Consider the following 15037-nt stretch of genomic DNA (forward strand, 5'->3'; position numbering starts at 1 on the left):
AAGAGGGGACACTTAATCATGTGGTTCTGGAAGGGTTCTTGTTACAGCAACAGAAAATGCTGCTAGCTGATTTAAGCAGAAAAGAAATAGATTCAAGGATTCTGAGCAGCTCAAAGATGCCTCAGGATAGCAGGGAACCAAGCTTGGCAGGTGTTGCATGTTAAATGCTGTCCCCTCAAAAAAGACACTGACTTTTCTTGACCCCCAGTACATCAGAATATAGGCTTACTTAGAAATAGCATCTTTATAGAGGTAATCAGGTTAAAATGAGATCACTAGGCTTAGCCCTCCCTCATCCAGTATGACAGGTATCCTTATATAATGGGAAAATTGAGACACAGAATGTTGTATGTGAACTTGCCTGGGGTTCTAATGTTAGCAGCGATGTTCAACACCGTGCTCTAAGGAGCTTTTGAATGAGCTAGCTGTCCATGTATGGAGGCTGCAAAGGAGGCTGGGAAATGTCTTTATTTCTGCCCTGCTCAAGTTCAAGGTTCTCCTTCCAAGGGATAGGAGACATGATTAATGCCTTCAAGGGAGCAAGATGACCGTAAGGTTCCCAAGTCTCCAGCTTCCAGAACGAGGGATCCCTTCCCCTAGCAGCCCCCTCCGAACCACCCCCCTTCACTTCACTCTGACTGGACCAACCTGGACTAATCAGGAAGGCTGAAGGAATGCAGAGCGATTATTGGCTTAGGCCTGAACCGCAACCCTTCCTGATGCAGTCGTTGTAACAAGGGAATAAACCAAGGGAGCCCACCCAGAGCTGGAGGCGGGATCCATCCCTCCTGAAGGCTTGGAGGCTTCACCGTGGCAGAGGGGTGGAGTGAGCTGAGGACACACCTACAGGTCCGTAGCTGGGGCGCAGGAGTGCAGGAGCACTTGGCTCCGGGGATCCCAAACAGACCAGGTTTGGCCACTCACTGCATACAAAAACCCAAAGGCAGAGCGAGGAAGGTTGGTGAAACAAGAAAGGGATTTATTCAGTGAAGCCAGCCCCAGGAAGCCGGCAGACTAGCATCTCAATGACGGTTTCCAAAGTGCTGAAAACACTTCTAGGTTTATAGAAGAAAAATGTAAATGTGGGACAAAGGTCAATGGGCAGTGAAGGTCAGGTCATTGTCTTGGGGTTAGTCGGGAAGGGAGTCTTACTGGCTCAGAGCAGTCCCTACTGCTTGAGGGAGTAGTTTCAGTTCCCATCACAGGATGCTTGAGTGGGTCTTTTCCATGAGCGACAAGCTGGAAAGAACTTCGTCAATTCCCAAGCACAGACTGAGGTCAGAATGGAGGTAAGTGAAGTTCATTCGTTTGTTCTTTCTTTCTTTCATCTATTTATTTATTTATTCAAGAGAGAGCATGCATTCATGCGTGCAAACAGGGTGAGGGGCAGAGGAAGAGGGAGAGAGAGAATCTCAAGCAAACCCCCTGCTGAGCGGGGAGCCCAACAGGGGGCTCGATCTCATGACCCTGGGATCCTGACCTGAGTCGAAATCAAGAGCCAGCACTTAGCCGACTGACCCACCCAGGCGCCCCTGAAGTATTCCTTCCTGTCCCATCTACCAACATGAATCAACGGAAAAACGTATCATGAGTCTCCTTGGCCTGGGGTTGTCAGAGAAGTCTTGCAGAGGGTCCAGGAATGGAAAAGTGAGCAGGAGTTATGTTTCGTGTGTGGAGAAAAGCATGCCAGGCAGAGGGGACAGCATGGGCAAAGGCTGGGCAGCCCAGAGGGGAAGGAAGGGAGCTGTGAGTGATGGAACTTTGTGGGTGGACAGGGCAGCAGGGGCCAGCACAAGCAGATCCTGGGGAAGGGGCTCTGGATGCTGTAAGAAGACTGGGCAACAGGGTTGGGGTGGGGAGGGCAGGAAGTGGGGGAGCTCCTTGACTCAGCCCAGCTAGCCTCTGCCCCACCCCACCTCCTGAGTGACTCACAGAAGCCACTGAATTTCCACTTACTGTTGAGGGATTCAAAAACCTAGAAGGTGGGGGCACCTGGCTGGCTCAGTCGATAAGGTATGTGACTCTGGATCTCTGGGTCTTGACTTCAAGCCCCATGTTGGGTGGGAAGCCTACCTAAAAATAAATTAATAATCAATTAAAAGGTAGAAGGTGCAACAGTTGCTAAGTTCCAGTGTCTGAAAGAGGGGCTGCCTTCTATCCTCTGCCCAAATGCAACCTCTCTGGGCCTTGGTGTATACATCTGCAAAATGGGCCTGATTTAGCCATCTCCCCGGGTTGTGGGAGCAACAGCCACATATGCCCAGACACAGCCTATCCTCTTTCTCCCAGTGAGAAGAGTACATTTTAAAATGGATTTCAGACACTTTGAACTGATAAACTTTTAGGGAAATGGATGAAGTAGACAAATATTGATTAATTTAATTACAAACACAAATATATATCCATATATATATATGGAGATATATATATATATATATATATATATATATATATATATCTCCATATATATATATGGTGACACTCTAGTCCCTTTGGATTTAATGGTCTTCACTCCAGTCATGCAAAATCTGATACAGTTCCTTCCCATCCTTCAAGGGCTCCTGGGACACAGGCCCCTCCTTTGGAAGCCACACAGAGTGGTCATTAGAAGCTCAGGCGGCCCACATGTAATGCCAGCACTGCACCTACTCTGATCCCTTGGCCAGGTTAGCTTACCTCTCTGTGCCTCAGTTTACTCATCTTTAAAATGGCACAGATCCTACGTTCTTGGATAATTAAAGGAACTGTGTGTGTGTGTGTGTGTGTGTGTGTGTGTGTGCAAACTCATTCAGTCTTCACAACCCTACAAGGTAGACACTCCTATTGTCCCCATTTCACAAATGGGAAGAGACACAGAGAGATTGAGTAATCTGCCCAGGGACGAGAACCCCAGCATTCTGACCTCAGAGTCTACGAGCTTAGCTGCCAAGAAGGGCTGGGGATATAACAGGTGTTCTGCTTGATAGTCAAGCTAGAGGTCCTTATGGTGGGGGTAGGAAGTCAGGTAGGCTTTGTCCCAAACCTGGCAGGTAGTGTTTGAGAACCCTGTGCATCAAGACCCTATGAGGACCCAGAACAGCATTCTTGCCCTAGAAGGATAGAGGTGCCAACCAACTGAGGTGAGAAAAAGCAGGTAGGTGGGGTGAGGTGGGGGAGTGTGTTGGGAGGTAGGTTTCAGATGTGCCAAATACGGTAGGAAATCTTAGGGAAGCAAAGATTTTGAGGTGGGGTGAGACAAGGAATTCCTTCCGGGGACTTGAGTTTTATGTGCAGAATCAACCAGATAGTGGACGCTCCGCTCTGAAAAGCAGGAGAAAGCTCTGGGCTGGGGAAAGGAAACTGGACATCAGTGCTCTATGGACAGTCACTGATGCAGGGTTGAGGAGAGTGGGGAGACCCTCCTAGAACATCTCACAGACCTTTCTTTCTTTCTCATGCCCCTCAGAAGAGCTTAAGGAGCTTCCCATAACACACCTTCCCATGAGTGCTGGGTTCATGGCTGCCATTATAATTGGGTCCCTTGCTGCCTGGTCCCTCTTCATTGGGTGCATTGCCCATTGCCTGTTAACAAGAGGCTGGAAAGGCCAGGGCCACAGGTACAGGGGCCCCAGGCCTCTCTATCCTTCCCTCTGTCTTCTTCCCCACTCCTTGATTGATTGATTCTTCCCTGAGTCACGTCCTCTGACTCATACACAATCTCATCAAATCTTGGAACTCTTGAGGTGAAAAGGGCCTTTCTATCCTGTATGAGACAGAATTCGAGGGACAGACATCCTAACTTTGAATGGCCTTAAAAAAATTAGAAAGTTTTTTTGGTCTTTCATGAGCTTCAGATATGGCTGGATCCAGGGACTCGATTTTGTCCAGAGACTCCTCCATACGCCTCTCAACTCTGCTTTTCTCTGTGGTGGCTTCATTCTCAGACAGGACCTGCCCTCGTGGTGTGATGAGATAGCTCCCAGGGGCTCCAGGCTTATATCCCACCAGTTTAGCCCTCACGGAGAGAAGACTGCACCTGGCTCCTGATGCCTCTTAACAAAAGTCCCAGGGCTGCTTCTCACTGGCTTAAACTCAAATCACATGTCCTCATGTGGACCAATCACTGTGGCCAGGTGCTGGAATACCCTGATTGGCCAAACCTGGGCTATTTGCATAGCTCCGGAGTCAGAGAACAACCCAGCTCCACAAGACTAAATGGATTCATACGTTGGAGGGACTTCCCCCACCCCCACAAAAAAAGACTCTAGTGCCAAAGAAGCAGAGTGGATGGTGGGCTGGCAAAGGCATCAGATGGTGCCTACTTCTGTATGGGAGAGAGAGTCAAGGGCCTATTTTTCCAGGAAACAGTCTATTCATGAAAAATTCCTTCCTCGTGAGATCAGCCTGTTCAGAACTTTGTCTCCTGACTTGGGTTCTGAGCCGCTTGGAAATGTGTAGTTTTTCTGCTCTCCCTAATCCCCAGGAAATGAAGGCAGCCACCTTTTCTCCACCGCCTCCTCCTTCACTTTTGCAACTTTTCTTTAAGTTTGAAATATTTCCAAGGAGAAATCCCTCTTTCTATTCTCTCCCTTAGGTGCTGTGATCTCCAGATCTCCATCCTTCCACTTACTTGTCTTTCTCCCAACACACTCCCATTTAGGGGTGGCAAACAGCTTTCACCTCCTTCTGGGTGCTCTAGAGAGCTTGGTGGAAAGGGTTGGAGGTGGTATCTCAGGGCAGTGGGAACGGATGCTGTGATCGATTTATCATGTCTGCCACAGGAGTTGGAGGTGGTGTCTGTGTATAGGAACAGATGCTGTGATTGATTAATCATGTCTGCCACAGTTTAACAAGGCTATTGGAGGCACCTAAGCTATCCCTGCTAACTACCCCCACTCCTTCTTAACTCTTTCTTAGCTCACTGGTGGTAGGAAAAGAGGCAATGCTGGTCCATAACCCTCTGGTTAGCCTGCAACCAGGTGTAGCCTGAAACCAGCCCCCAAACACGGAGGAAGAGACCAAGGAAAGAGGCAGGCCCCTCCAGGTTGGCAGGTGGCCCTTTGAATAAGCAAAAGGAACTTAAGGAAGAAGCTTGTCTCGGGTGGCAGCAAGATGAATGGATCCCCACACTCACCCTCCAAGTCTTACAGATTTATAAAGAGGCCCCAGCTAGACTCACCCAGACACACCACGCAGGTGTTCTCAGCATTACACACCATCTCAAGGGTGTGTCCTTGGAGCAGCCTCTGGGAGCAGGAAAGGCAGGTAGCACCTAATTGCAAGGACACGGGAGGGGAGTGAGAAGACTCCAAGTGCCTGTGTCTGATCCACGGCTCAATCGGTGGTCACATCTTTTTCCTGCCATTCCCCAGCAAGCGAGGGGGCTGATTTGGCCCTTGGTAGGTGGTTTGCCATCGTCTTTAGGGAAAACTAAGGCTTAGAGACATGAAGTCATTTGCCAAGTGGCATAGAACTGGCCTGTGAGTGGCAGCAGGTGCCCGAGATGGGAACCCACACCTGAGTGACCAGTACGCTCTAGAACCAAAACTGGAGTCCACATGTCCGGACCTTCTGACCGGCTTTTCTTCCATTACTGCCAGCGATTCTCAGAGAATCTCACAGATCCTCAAAGAACTGCCCTGAAAAGGGCAACTTGAAATGGCATTCTGGACTGTAGTATTAAAAAAAAATGCAAAATGAAAATAGTTCAATACCTGTAAGTGTTTACAAGTGAAGGGCCATGATGCATGACCCTTCAGGAAAACAAAATATGCACAAGAGACACAGAAGGAGAGAGAAAGCAGATGCTGAAGCAAAAAGAATTAAAACAATAGGCTGATGTGAGTAAAAATTACACAGATGTTCTTTGTACCATTTTTGCAACTTTTCTATAAATCTGAAATATTTCCACAGAGAAATTCCTTTTCCTGTTCCCTTTGTAGCATTCTGATTGTGGCAAGAGAATATCTCAATCTGGTTCTAGTCATATTTAACACCCTTCTAACACTTGCTAGCTTTTCCCAAGAGAAAACCAAGAACCCTATCAAACCACGGATTTAACCCATTGTTTGGCTTTTCTTCATTTCCCCCATCACTTTCTACTTATGTCTGGTTTCATTATAATATGGCAGTTTCTGACTGTCTCCCATTTCTGCTCTTGCCCACACAGTCTGTTTCCTACTCAGCAGCCAGAAATATCCTGTGAAAATCAGTCAGCTTGAGTCCCTCAGAGTCGAGGCCAAAGTCCTCACTATGGACACAAGACCTAGCTTGACCTGCTGCCCCCCTCTGGCCTCACCCTTCCCCCCTCTACCCCGCCCCCAACACTCTCTGCCCCAGCCATATTCGTCTCTTTGCTGTTCCTGCTCCTGCCCAGGGCCTTTGCACAGGCTATTAGAGCTCTTTTCCCCTGATTTCTGCAAAGGTGGTCCACATGCTTACATCAGACCTTTGTTCAAATGTCGCCTTCTCCATGAGCCCCCCACCAATACCATTCTACTCGAAACTACACACATACACACACACACACACACACCTCTACCCTCTGCCTCTTTCCATCTTCACTTTCTTTAGCACTTTTCATTCCCTGACATTCTACTGCCAGTCATTTTTTTTTTTACTTCTCTCTCTCTCTCTCCTAGAGACCCCCACTCCAGGGGACCAGGGGTCTTTGTCTTGTTCCCCACTGTGTCCCCAGTGGCTTCAGAAGGACCCAGCCCATGGCCCATGTTCCGTAAATATGTGTTTAGTGAATTAATGAATTTGCTGCAGGGATGCCAAGTGTACTTTTTAAATACAAGTATCCAGTTGAGGGGTGCCTGGGTGGCTCAGTGGGTTAAAGCCTCTGCCTTCGGCTCAGGTCATGATCCCAGGGTCCTAGGATCGAGCCCCGCATCGGGCTCTCTGCTCCGCAGGGAGCCTGCTTCCTCCTCTCTCTCTCCGCCTGCCTCTCTGCCTACTTGGGATCTCTGTTTGTCAAATAAATGAATAAAATCTTTTTTTTTAAAGATTTTATTTATTTATTTGACAGAGAGAGATCCCAAGTAGGCAGAGAGGCAGGCGGAGAGAGAGGAGGAAACAGGCTCCCCGCTGAGCAGAGAGCCTGATGTGGGGCTCGATCCCAGGACCCTGAGATCATGACCTGAGCCGAAAGCAGAGGCTTTAACCCACTGAGCCACCCAGGCGCCCCTAAATGAATAAAATCTTTAAAAAAAAGAAGTATTCAGTTGAGCTGATTCAAAGAGAAATATCAAGGAAATCGTGAAACCGGTGGGAGGAGCATAATCATTCAGAAGGTCTGCCTAAATTGTGACATTAGGGAAACATCACTCATGGGCATATGGTGGCGGCTGGGGAAACTAAGGAAGGGCTCAGTGACTGGAGATTATGAGAGAAGAGGTGGGGATAAGGGAGACCTTGTCTTAGCTCATGCTGAAGCAGGGATCATCTCTCTCTCTCTCTCTGATGAACTGATGGGCTTTCCAGGTTCTCTGAGTTTCTCTCCACCCACCTGAGCCACTTACTACCCTAAGAGTGTTCTCTCCATTGTCCTCAGGATGACACCCACAGAGAAGCCGGAGGCCCACCCAGTGACAATGCTGGTAAGCCAGAGGTCCCGGTGGGTGGCTATCGACTCTCCTCGCAGCTCCTTCCTCTTCTTCCCATCAGCCACACACACCCTCACCACCCCCCAATCACTCATCCCACCCAGACTTCTCTGGAGCCCCCCAGACTCAGCCCACAGATTCCAAGTACTTCGGCACTCACCCCAAATCTGCTTTTCCTCCTCTTCTCAGTGGCTGGCATATCCAGTCCCGGTGGTTCATTTATTCCCAGGTGCCCACACCCAGCTCCTTGTTGGGCTCCCGGCCCCCAGGCTGGCCTCCACCCCATGGGGGGTGGGAAGGACCCCACCCCTGGCCAGAGTGCTGCCAAAGCTCTCACCCTGTCTCTCCTCTGCTCAGAGGCCCTCTGTAGCTCTCCAGGGTCCCCTCCTTTACATGGCTCTCTAGACCCCCCTAAACTGGTCTCCACTGTCTTTCCTGGCTTCATCTCCCACATGTAACATTCCCACCCTCAGAAGCAAAACAATATAAAATAAACTATATGTATAATCCAGACAGACCAAATATATCACAGCTCCTCAAACATGGCAGGCTATCCCCACCAGCCACTCCCTCCTGCTTTTGCGTAGTTCTTGCTTCTCTTCCCAGTCTCAGATGTCCCCTCCTCCAGGGAGCCCTCCCTGGCTCCCCTCCAGGAGCTCTCTGGGCTCCGCCACTCAGCCCTACCCACTCTGGGGACAGATCTGTCTCCCCTACTGGATGCGAGCTTTGGAAGGGCAGGGCCAGCACTGCCTCAGTCTCTGCTGTGTCCCCAGCACAGGGTTGGGGAAGGAAAGGGATTTGTACCAATGTTAGATGAATAAATGATAGCAGCCACTGAGAGCAGCCAGCATGTGCCTGCAGGCTGTGTGTCAGCCAGCTCCTCCCTTGTCCTCTGCTTCAGGTGACCACAACATCTATGAAGTGATGCCATCTCCAACCTTCCTGGTGTCTCCCCCCGGTGACACGGGGTCCATGAACACCTCCATGGTGAGTCCCAACCCCTGTGGTGCCCGTCACCTTGTCCCGCACTGTAGGAACACAACTCAACCTGGGATGCTCCCTATTTTAAAACCACCAGGAAAAGAGATTGGAAGGACACAACATAAGGAGCATTAGTCTCTCGGGTATGGAGGTTGTGGGGGGTGGCACACAGGGGTACTTTCTTTTCCCTCTTCCCTTTGTCTGTAGTTTCCACACGGAGCAGATACTCCCTTTATAATCAGGTGGGAGATGATAAGAAGAAGAATTCAAATGAGTAAGAGGAGAAATATCAAAAGCTGAGATGAAAAGCTTAGAATCACAGGCGTGCAAGGGAGGCTAAGCGCATTATGGGGGTTATTGTCAGAACACCGGCCACACCACCCGTGGAGTCAGGAAGGGGCGATGGGGACTTGGAAGCCAGGTCTGTCCTCACAGCAAAGGTCAAAGGTGGGAGGGTGTCAGGGTGCTGGGGACCTGGCTCACCCATGCTCTTCCCTTGTAGCCCCTGCCCCAGCAGCCGGATCCAGAGAACCACCCCTACCAGGTGTGGAGCTGGGACATGGGAGGGATCCCAACCAGGGGCAGATCGGGGTGGAGAGGGACAGGGCTGTCCTCACTGACCGTCCACCACTGACCATCTCGGAGTCTGTAGCTTCCCCGGGAAGCACAGCACAGTTTCTCCCCTCCTGGGATTGTATCTTCCTCCTTCTTAGAAGGATCCGAGGGCTGCAGGTCCTAGCCCCTCTCTGTGATCCGCCCCTGGATCTCTGTGTCCGTGTGTCTGTCTACATTTCTCCTCATTTCTCTACACCTCTCCGGGTGCCTCCTGCTGTCATTCTCTGGTTCCCTACATCCTTTTTTCTCTCTCTCTCTCTATCTCTTCACCCGTCTTTGTTTCTTGATGTCTCTGTCCTTCTCTCCCTCTCTGTGCTCCTGTCCCTCCTGTCTCCCCATCCCTGTGGCTCTGTGTCCACCCCTTTCTCTGGCCCTCCCGGTGCCTGGTGTCTCCCGCCTCTGCGCGCCTCTCTCCTTCCATCATTCTCTCCAGGTGTGCTCTCCCCCTACCTCACCCACAATCCTTCTCTTCCCCTTCCCCCCCAGGACCTGCTGAACCCCGACCCTGCCCCTTACTGCCAGCTCGTGCCAACCCCCTGAAGAGGTACCAGGCCCTTGGAAGAGCAAAAGACTCAGCCCTCCCCTGGGGGCCTGGTGCACCCAGAAAAGCCACACCAGAGACCCCACAGGACCAGCACAGCAGGGGCTCAATAAGGCGGCCTTAAATGAAGACTCAGCACAGCACTGGGCCGGGGCCAAGAGATTGTGATGGGCCCAGCACCTCTCTGACCCTCTGAGTATATAATCCACCCTCAAGTCTGGTCCATCCAGCAAGCTGGCCTGGGCCTCGTGCCTGGGAAAAGCAGGCTTTTGCCTTCTCCTAACCCAAAGTGCCCCCAGACACGCACTGGATATTTGGGTGTGAGGAAACCGGTCTCAGGCCTGCTTCAAGCCATACTCACAGGCTCCTACTCGCTGGGCTTTTAACTGTCAGCCCACAGTGCCCCACCCCTGCTCCCTGTTTTTCCTTGGAGCCCTTCCCCTAGGGACAAGGCAGCTCCCTACCACACAGGCCCCAAAGGATAAGGTGCATGACATGGGAGGCCCCCGACGACAGTCCTGGCCAGTGAGCACAGCTGCCAGACCCCTTCCCTGCTCGAGATTCAGTCTCTCAGAACCTGTCACCAATTTCCGCCTGTTGCTCCTGATCCAGAATCATACCAAGGCCCTCAGGGCAGCAGATCCCTTTCCTCCCACTTCCCAACCTCCACCCAGTCCCAAATGTGGACCCAATCTGTCACCCTTAATTTATTCATTCATTCAGCAATAAATAAGCCATGTGCTATGCACGGTTCTGGATCCTGCAGCTTTGGGAGGAAACAAAACAGACTGTGGCGGAGGCGAGAGTCGGCAATCAGAGTAAGTAACATAAGTGGTGTGCTGGATGGTGATAAGAGGAGGAGGGGAATGCAGAGAGAAGGGGATTGGGAGCACGGATGGACTGTGATTTTAAATAGGGAGGGCAGAGAAGGCCTTGCAGAGAAGGTGACGATGAGCAAAGACCTAAACGAGGAGAAAGAGGAAGCCATGTAGGGATCTGAAGGGAGAGCATTCCAGGTGAAGAATACAGCAAGTGCAAAGGCCCTGAGGCAGGAGTATGCCTTGCAGGGAGGGGTGAGTCAAGGAGCAGCAAAGAGGCCAGGGTGGTGGGAGCAGAGGAAGGAAGGAGGAAAGGGTGGGAGGCGAGGTCAGGGAGATGAGGAGCAGCTGACAGGTCAGGGGTTAAGAATCCCCCCACATAAGGTACAGCAGACTGTCACTTTTGCTCTGGGAGCTGAAAAACAAGTCTGTGTGCCAGGCTGAATACGGCTGCTATATGTGCCAGGTTGAATAGGGTTGCTCTGTGCTAATGCTCTGTGAATGTTACCTTAGGCGGCCAAAGGGACTAGGCAGGCGTGATTGGGTGAAGGATCTTGAGATGGGGAGATTATCCTGGATGACCCCGCTGGGCCCAAAATATAATCACAAGGGTCTTTGTGAAAGGAACCGGGGGAGAGAGAGTGAGAGGAGGAGCTGTAAGTAAGGAGGCAGAGATTGGAGTGACAATGGACTCTCAGGATGGAGGAAGGGCCCCAAAGCCAAGGCCGCACAGAGTCAGAGCCATGTGATGGGAGAAAGATTTCATCGGCTCTTGCTGGCGTTGAAGACAGAAAGAGGCCACAGTAAAGCCAAAAGCTGGAAAGGGCAAGAACACAAATTCTCCCCTAGAACCTCCAGAAAGCAACCCCCTCCCCGCCGACACCTTGGGTTTGGCCCAGTGAGACCCATTTCAGACTCCTGACCTCCCGAACTGTAAGCGAATAAATTCCTGTTGTCTTAAGTCACTACATACTTGTAGCAAATCGTTACAGCGGCCACTGGAAATTAACATAAAGGATGAGGAAAAATTCACAGGAAGGGAAGTTGCATCTCCTGCTAACTCGACACGCAAATACTCCCTGTAAGGATTTCTCCATCCCCAGACCTCTCTGGACACCCTGATCTCCTGGGCCCCTGATCTGCTGTGTCTGAGAAGGTCAGCCAGGTCAAGGCATGGTCAGGATCAGCCCCAGCACAGGCTGCTTGGGCACAGTGTATGGGGGGATCCTGTGCCTGCTTACCTCTCCTCTTGTCCAGCAACCCCTCATCAAACCCCAGTATCTGTTCTTTTTCCTCAGTAATAGGGTTTTGAACCAAGTGTATGCCTACTAAGCATAAAAACTACATTTCCCAGATGACCCTGCAGCTCAATGTAGCCATGTGACTAACTCCCGACCAATGGGATGTGAGCAGAAGTGATGGCTGTGCTCAGTCCTCAAGTCACACAGTTAAAGGGAGAGCATTCCCCCTTCCCAGAGCTTAAAGATGTGGTGGTGAGAGACATCTGGGATCGCATGAACAGGGGTGCACAGATCTGGGTTAGAGAGAGCTGGGGCAGGCACAGCAACCGGGACAGAGCCACCATGCCAGGTTAGATAAGTTACCTGAGAGAGAAAGACTCCTCTCTCATTCAAGCTACTAAATTATTTGGGATTCTTTGCAACTACTTCCTTCTAAATCTTGATTCACACAACCCACACTTTCAAGACCATAGTATTTTTTCAAGAGTAAACTCTCTGAGTCTGACATGGGCTGGATTGCATCCCCCGAAAATGTGTCTGTTGAAGCCATAGTGCTTACTGTGACTATATTTGGAGATAGGACCTTTAAAAAGGGAGGGGACATGGCAAAACATGCAGGCTTTTAAAGGCCTTCACCTAGAAGTGACAGTCCCACTCACATCTCCTTGGCCAAAGGAAGGCACGTGATACAATCCAATGTCAAGAGTTCTGGGCAGGGGCAATGTTCCCATGTATGCAGAATAGGCGAAACGGGGGCACCCGGGGGGCTCAGTCAGTTACGCCTCTGCCTTCAGCTCAGGTCATGCTCTCGGGGTGCTGGGATCGAGTCCCACATTGGGCTTCTTGCTCAGCAGAGACTCTGTTTCTCCCTCCCCATCTGCCCTTCCCCCTGCTTGTGCTCTCTCTCACTCTCAAATAATAAACAAAAACTTAAAAAAATAAAAAAGAATAGGGAAAACCAATATGTATGAACAGTGTAATCAATACGCTACCATAATGCACACCGGTGTCCACGTTCTCAACCTCCACGTCTCCCTGAGAGAACTTCCCAGGAGGACCTGCTCTCCTCCACCTCTTCAATGACTCATTCATTCATTCAGCAGGTGCTGGACTAGGGTGTCGAGCATGGCCGGGGAAGAAATGTACAAAGACAAAAGATGTTTAGAACAAAGCATTGACAGGATTTGGTCCCGGGTTGGGTATCGGGGATGAGGGAGAAGTGGGTGTCACAAACGTGTTCGCTCATTAGCTCAACAAACATTTATTGATCACCTGCTGTGTGCAGTTGGTGTAGGCTCTGAGGAGATAGCTGGGGACAAAACAGAGATCCCCGCCCTCAGAAAACTGGCACAAATGGCATCAGACATAATTTCCAGGGGAGTGATGTTATGGAGGTGAATGAGCAGGTGCCAGGAAAGCCAGGGGAGGGGGGAGCTGGAGTGGGGGACCACCCCCTCGCCCTGTATCTGGCTTGCTGACCAGAAGCAGGGGCAGTGGCACCATTCACAGCGCAAGAGGGCCAGGTATGCAAGGAGGGAAAACGTGTCCATGCGAAAACTCGTAGGCAAATGTTCACAGCACTGCTCCTAATAGCCAGAAAGTGAAAACAACCCAAATGTCCATCCGTGGATGAATAGAGAAACAAAACACAGTGTACCCAGACAAGGGAATGTAATCGGCCAAAAATAAGGACCGAAGTACTGAGCCATGGCACAACATGGATGAACCTTAAGAACATGATGCTGAGGGGCGCCTGTGTGCCCCAGTGGGTTAAAGCCTCTGCCTTCGGCTCAGGTCATGATCCCGGGGTCCTGGGATCCAGCCCCCACATCTGGCTCTCTGCTCGGCAGGGAGCCTGCTTCTCCCCCCCCCCACACCCCCGCCTGCCTCTCTGCCTATTTGTGATCTCTCTCTGTCAAATAAATAAATAAAATCTTAAAAAAAAAAAAAAAAAGAACGTGATGCTGAACGAAAGCAGCGAGACACAAAGTTACATATTGTCTGATTTCATTGATGAGAAATGTCCAGAATAGCCAAATCCATAGAGACAGGAAGCAGCTGAGTGGTTGCCAGCAGCTGGAGGGACGGGGACACGGGGCTGGCGGGGAGGGGCGGAGGATGGGGAGTGACTAATAAGGGGTACAGGGTTTCTTTGGGGGGTGATGGAAATGTTCTAAAATTGATCATGCCGATGGTTGCACAACCCTATGAACATATTAAAAACACCGAACTGTACACTTTAAGTGGGTGAATGGTCTGGTATGTGACTTATATCTCAATAAAACCAAGAAAGAGAAGGAAGGAGGGAAGGAGCAGGGCAGGTTTGGGAGGTCAGCTTTGACTTTGTTTCGGTGCGCTGGAGAAGGCAGCTGGAGACCCCGGGGGCACAGCGGCGGGAGGGTGGACAGTGAACGTGGGTGCACCCTGCCGCACGGTCGCCCCAGAAATGTCATCTTTTATCACTGGTTGGGATTGAAGTTGATTGGGTCTGTCCTTTCTGCCAGACTTGTAGGCAAGGACCCGTGTCAACGCAGAGCCAGCAGGGGGCAGCAGAGGACCACATAGACCCACAGACAATTCCTCTGGTAGCTTGGAGGAGCTACCCACATCGCCTCCCGGCACCTGTCTGCAGCTTCTGCCCCTTCATTTACCCTTCAGAGAGCCCAGAGAAGGCACCCAACTGCCCAGGCCCAAAACCTGGGCGCCTCCTTCCCTCAGGGAAGGGCAAACACGAGAACCTACCTCCTGGGCCTCCCAAACTTGGGGTCTCTACAGCCCAGCCCTGGACCAGGACTTGTCTCCCCAGCCTCCTACCTAGTCTCCTGCCCCTTCCCAGACTCCCACCCCAAGACAGCCCAATGGATCTTTCTAAATCCCAAACTCAGCCCTGCCCCTCCCTGCTCAGAACAATCCATGGCTCCCCAGTGCCTCAAGGTCCAGGCTTCTCACCATAGCCTGTAAATCCCTGGGAGGTCTGGCCCCTGGAGGCCCCTCAGGCTCCCCTGACCCTCACCCCCACCCTATGGCCTGCAGTCTTTTGTCCACCACACCGAACTGCTCCGGAGCTTTCACATTCTGCCCCCTGGGCGGGGAGCACCCCCACTGGCACGGTGCTCCACCCCCCCTGGCCCCACCCCGATTCATCTCCCAGGTCTCAGCTCAGACACCTCTTCCCCCAGGAAGCCCTCCCTGACCCTCAGGCTGGGTTGGGTCCTTTTCCTGAGTTCCTCCACCTCAGCCCTGCCCACTCTGGGT

The 15037-nt window shown here is 51.3% G+C and overlaps 1 protein-coding gene across 1 annotated transcript; it reads left to right on the forward strand.

Moving 5' to 3' along the window:
* The first annotated feature begins 761 nt into the window (after positions 1-761).
* On the forward strand, positions 762-15037 carry CEACAM19 (CEA cell adhesion molecule 19). The gene is made up of 4 exons (XM_032325393.1): positions 762-1289; positions 7535-7580; positions 8488-8573; positions 14287-15037. The coding sequence occupies exons 1-4, from the start codon at positions 1284-1286 to the stop codon at positions 14734-14736; spliced, it is 588 nt and encodes a 195-aa protein (XP_032181284.1). The 5' UTR covers positions 762-1283; the 3' UTR covers positions 14737-15037.

This window comes from Mustela erminea, chromosome 19, assembly GCF_009829155.1.
Source record: "Mustela erminea isolate mMusErm1 chromosome 19, mMusErm1.Pri, whole genome shotgun sequence".
Lineage (NCBI taxonomy): Eukaryota > Metazoa > Chordata > Mammalia > Carnivora > Mustelidae > Mustela > Mustela erminea.

Bases quoted from the DNA above. Each gene is read 5' to 3' on its own strand.
- CEACAM19 (XM_032325393.1), top strand. The intron at 7,581-8,487 runs GTAAGCCAGAGG...CCTCTGCTTCAG, and splicing joins CCCACCCAGTGACAATGCTG to GTGACCACAACATCTATGAA. The intron at 8,574-14,286 runs GTGAGTCCCAAC...CCTTTCTGCCAG, and splicing joins GGTCCATGAACACCTCCATG to ACTTGTAGGCAAGGACCCGT.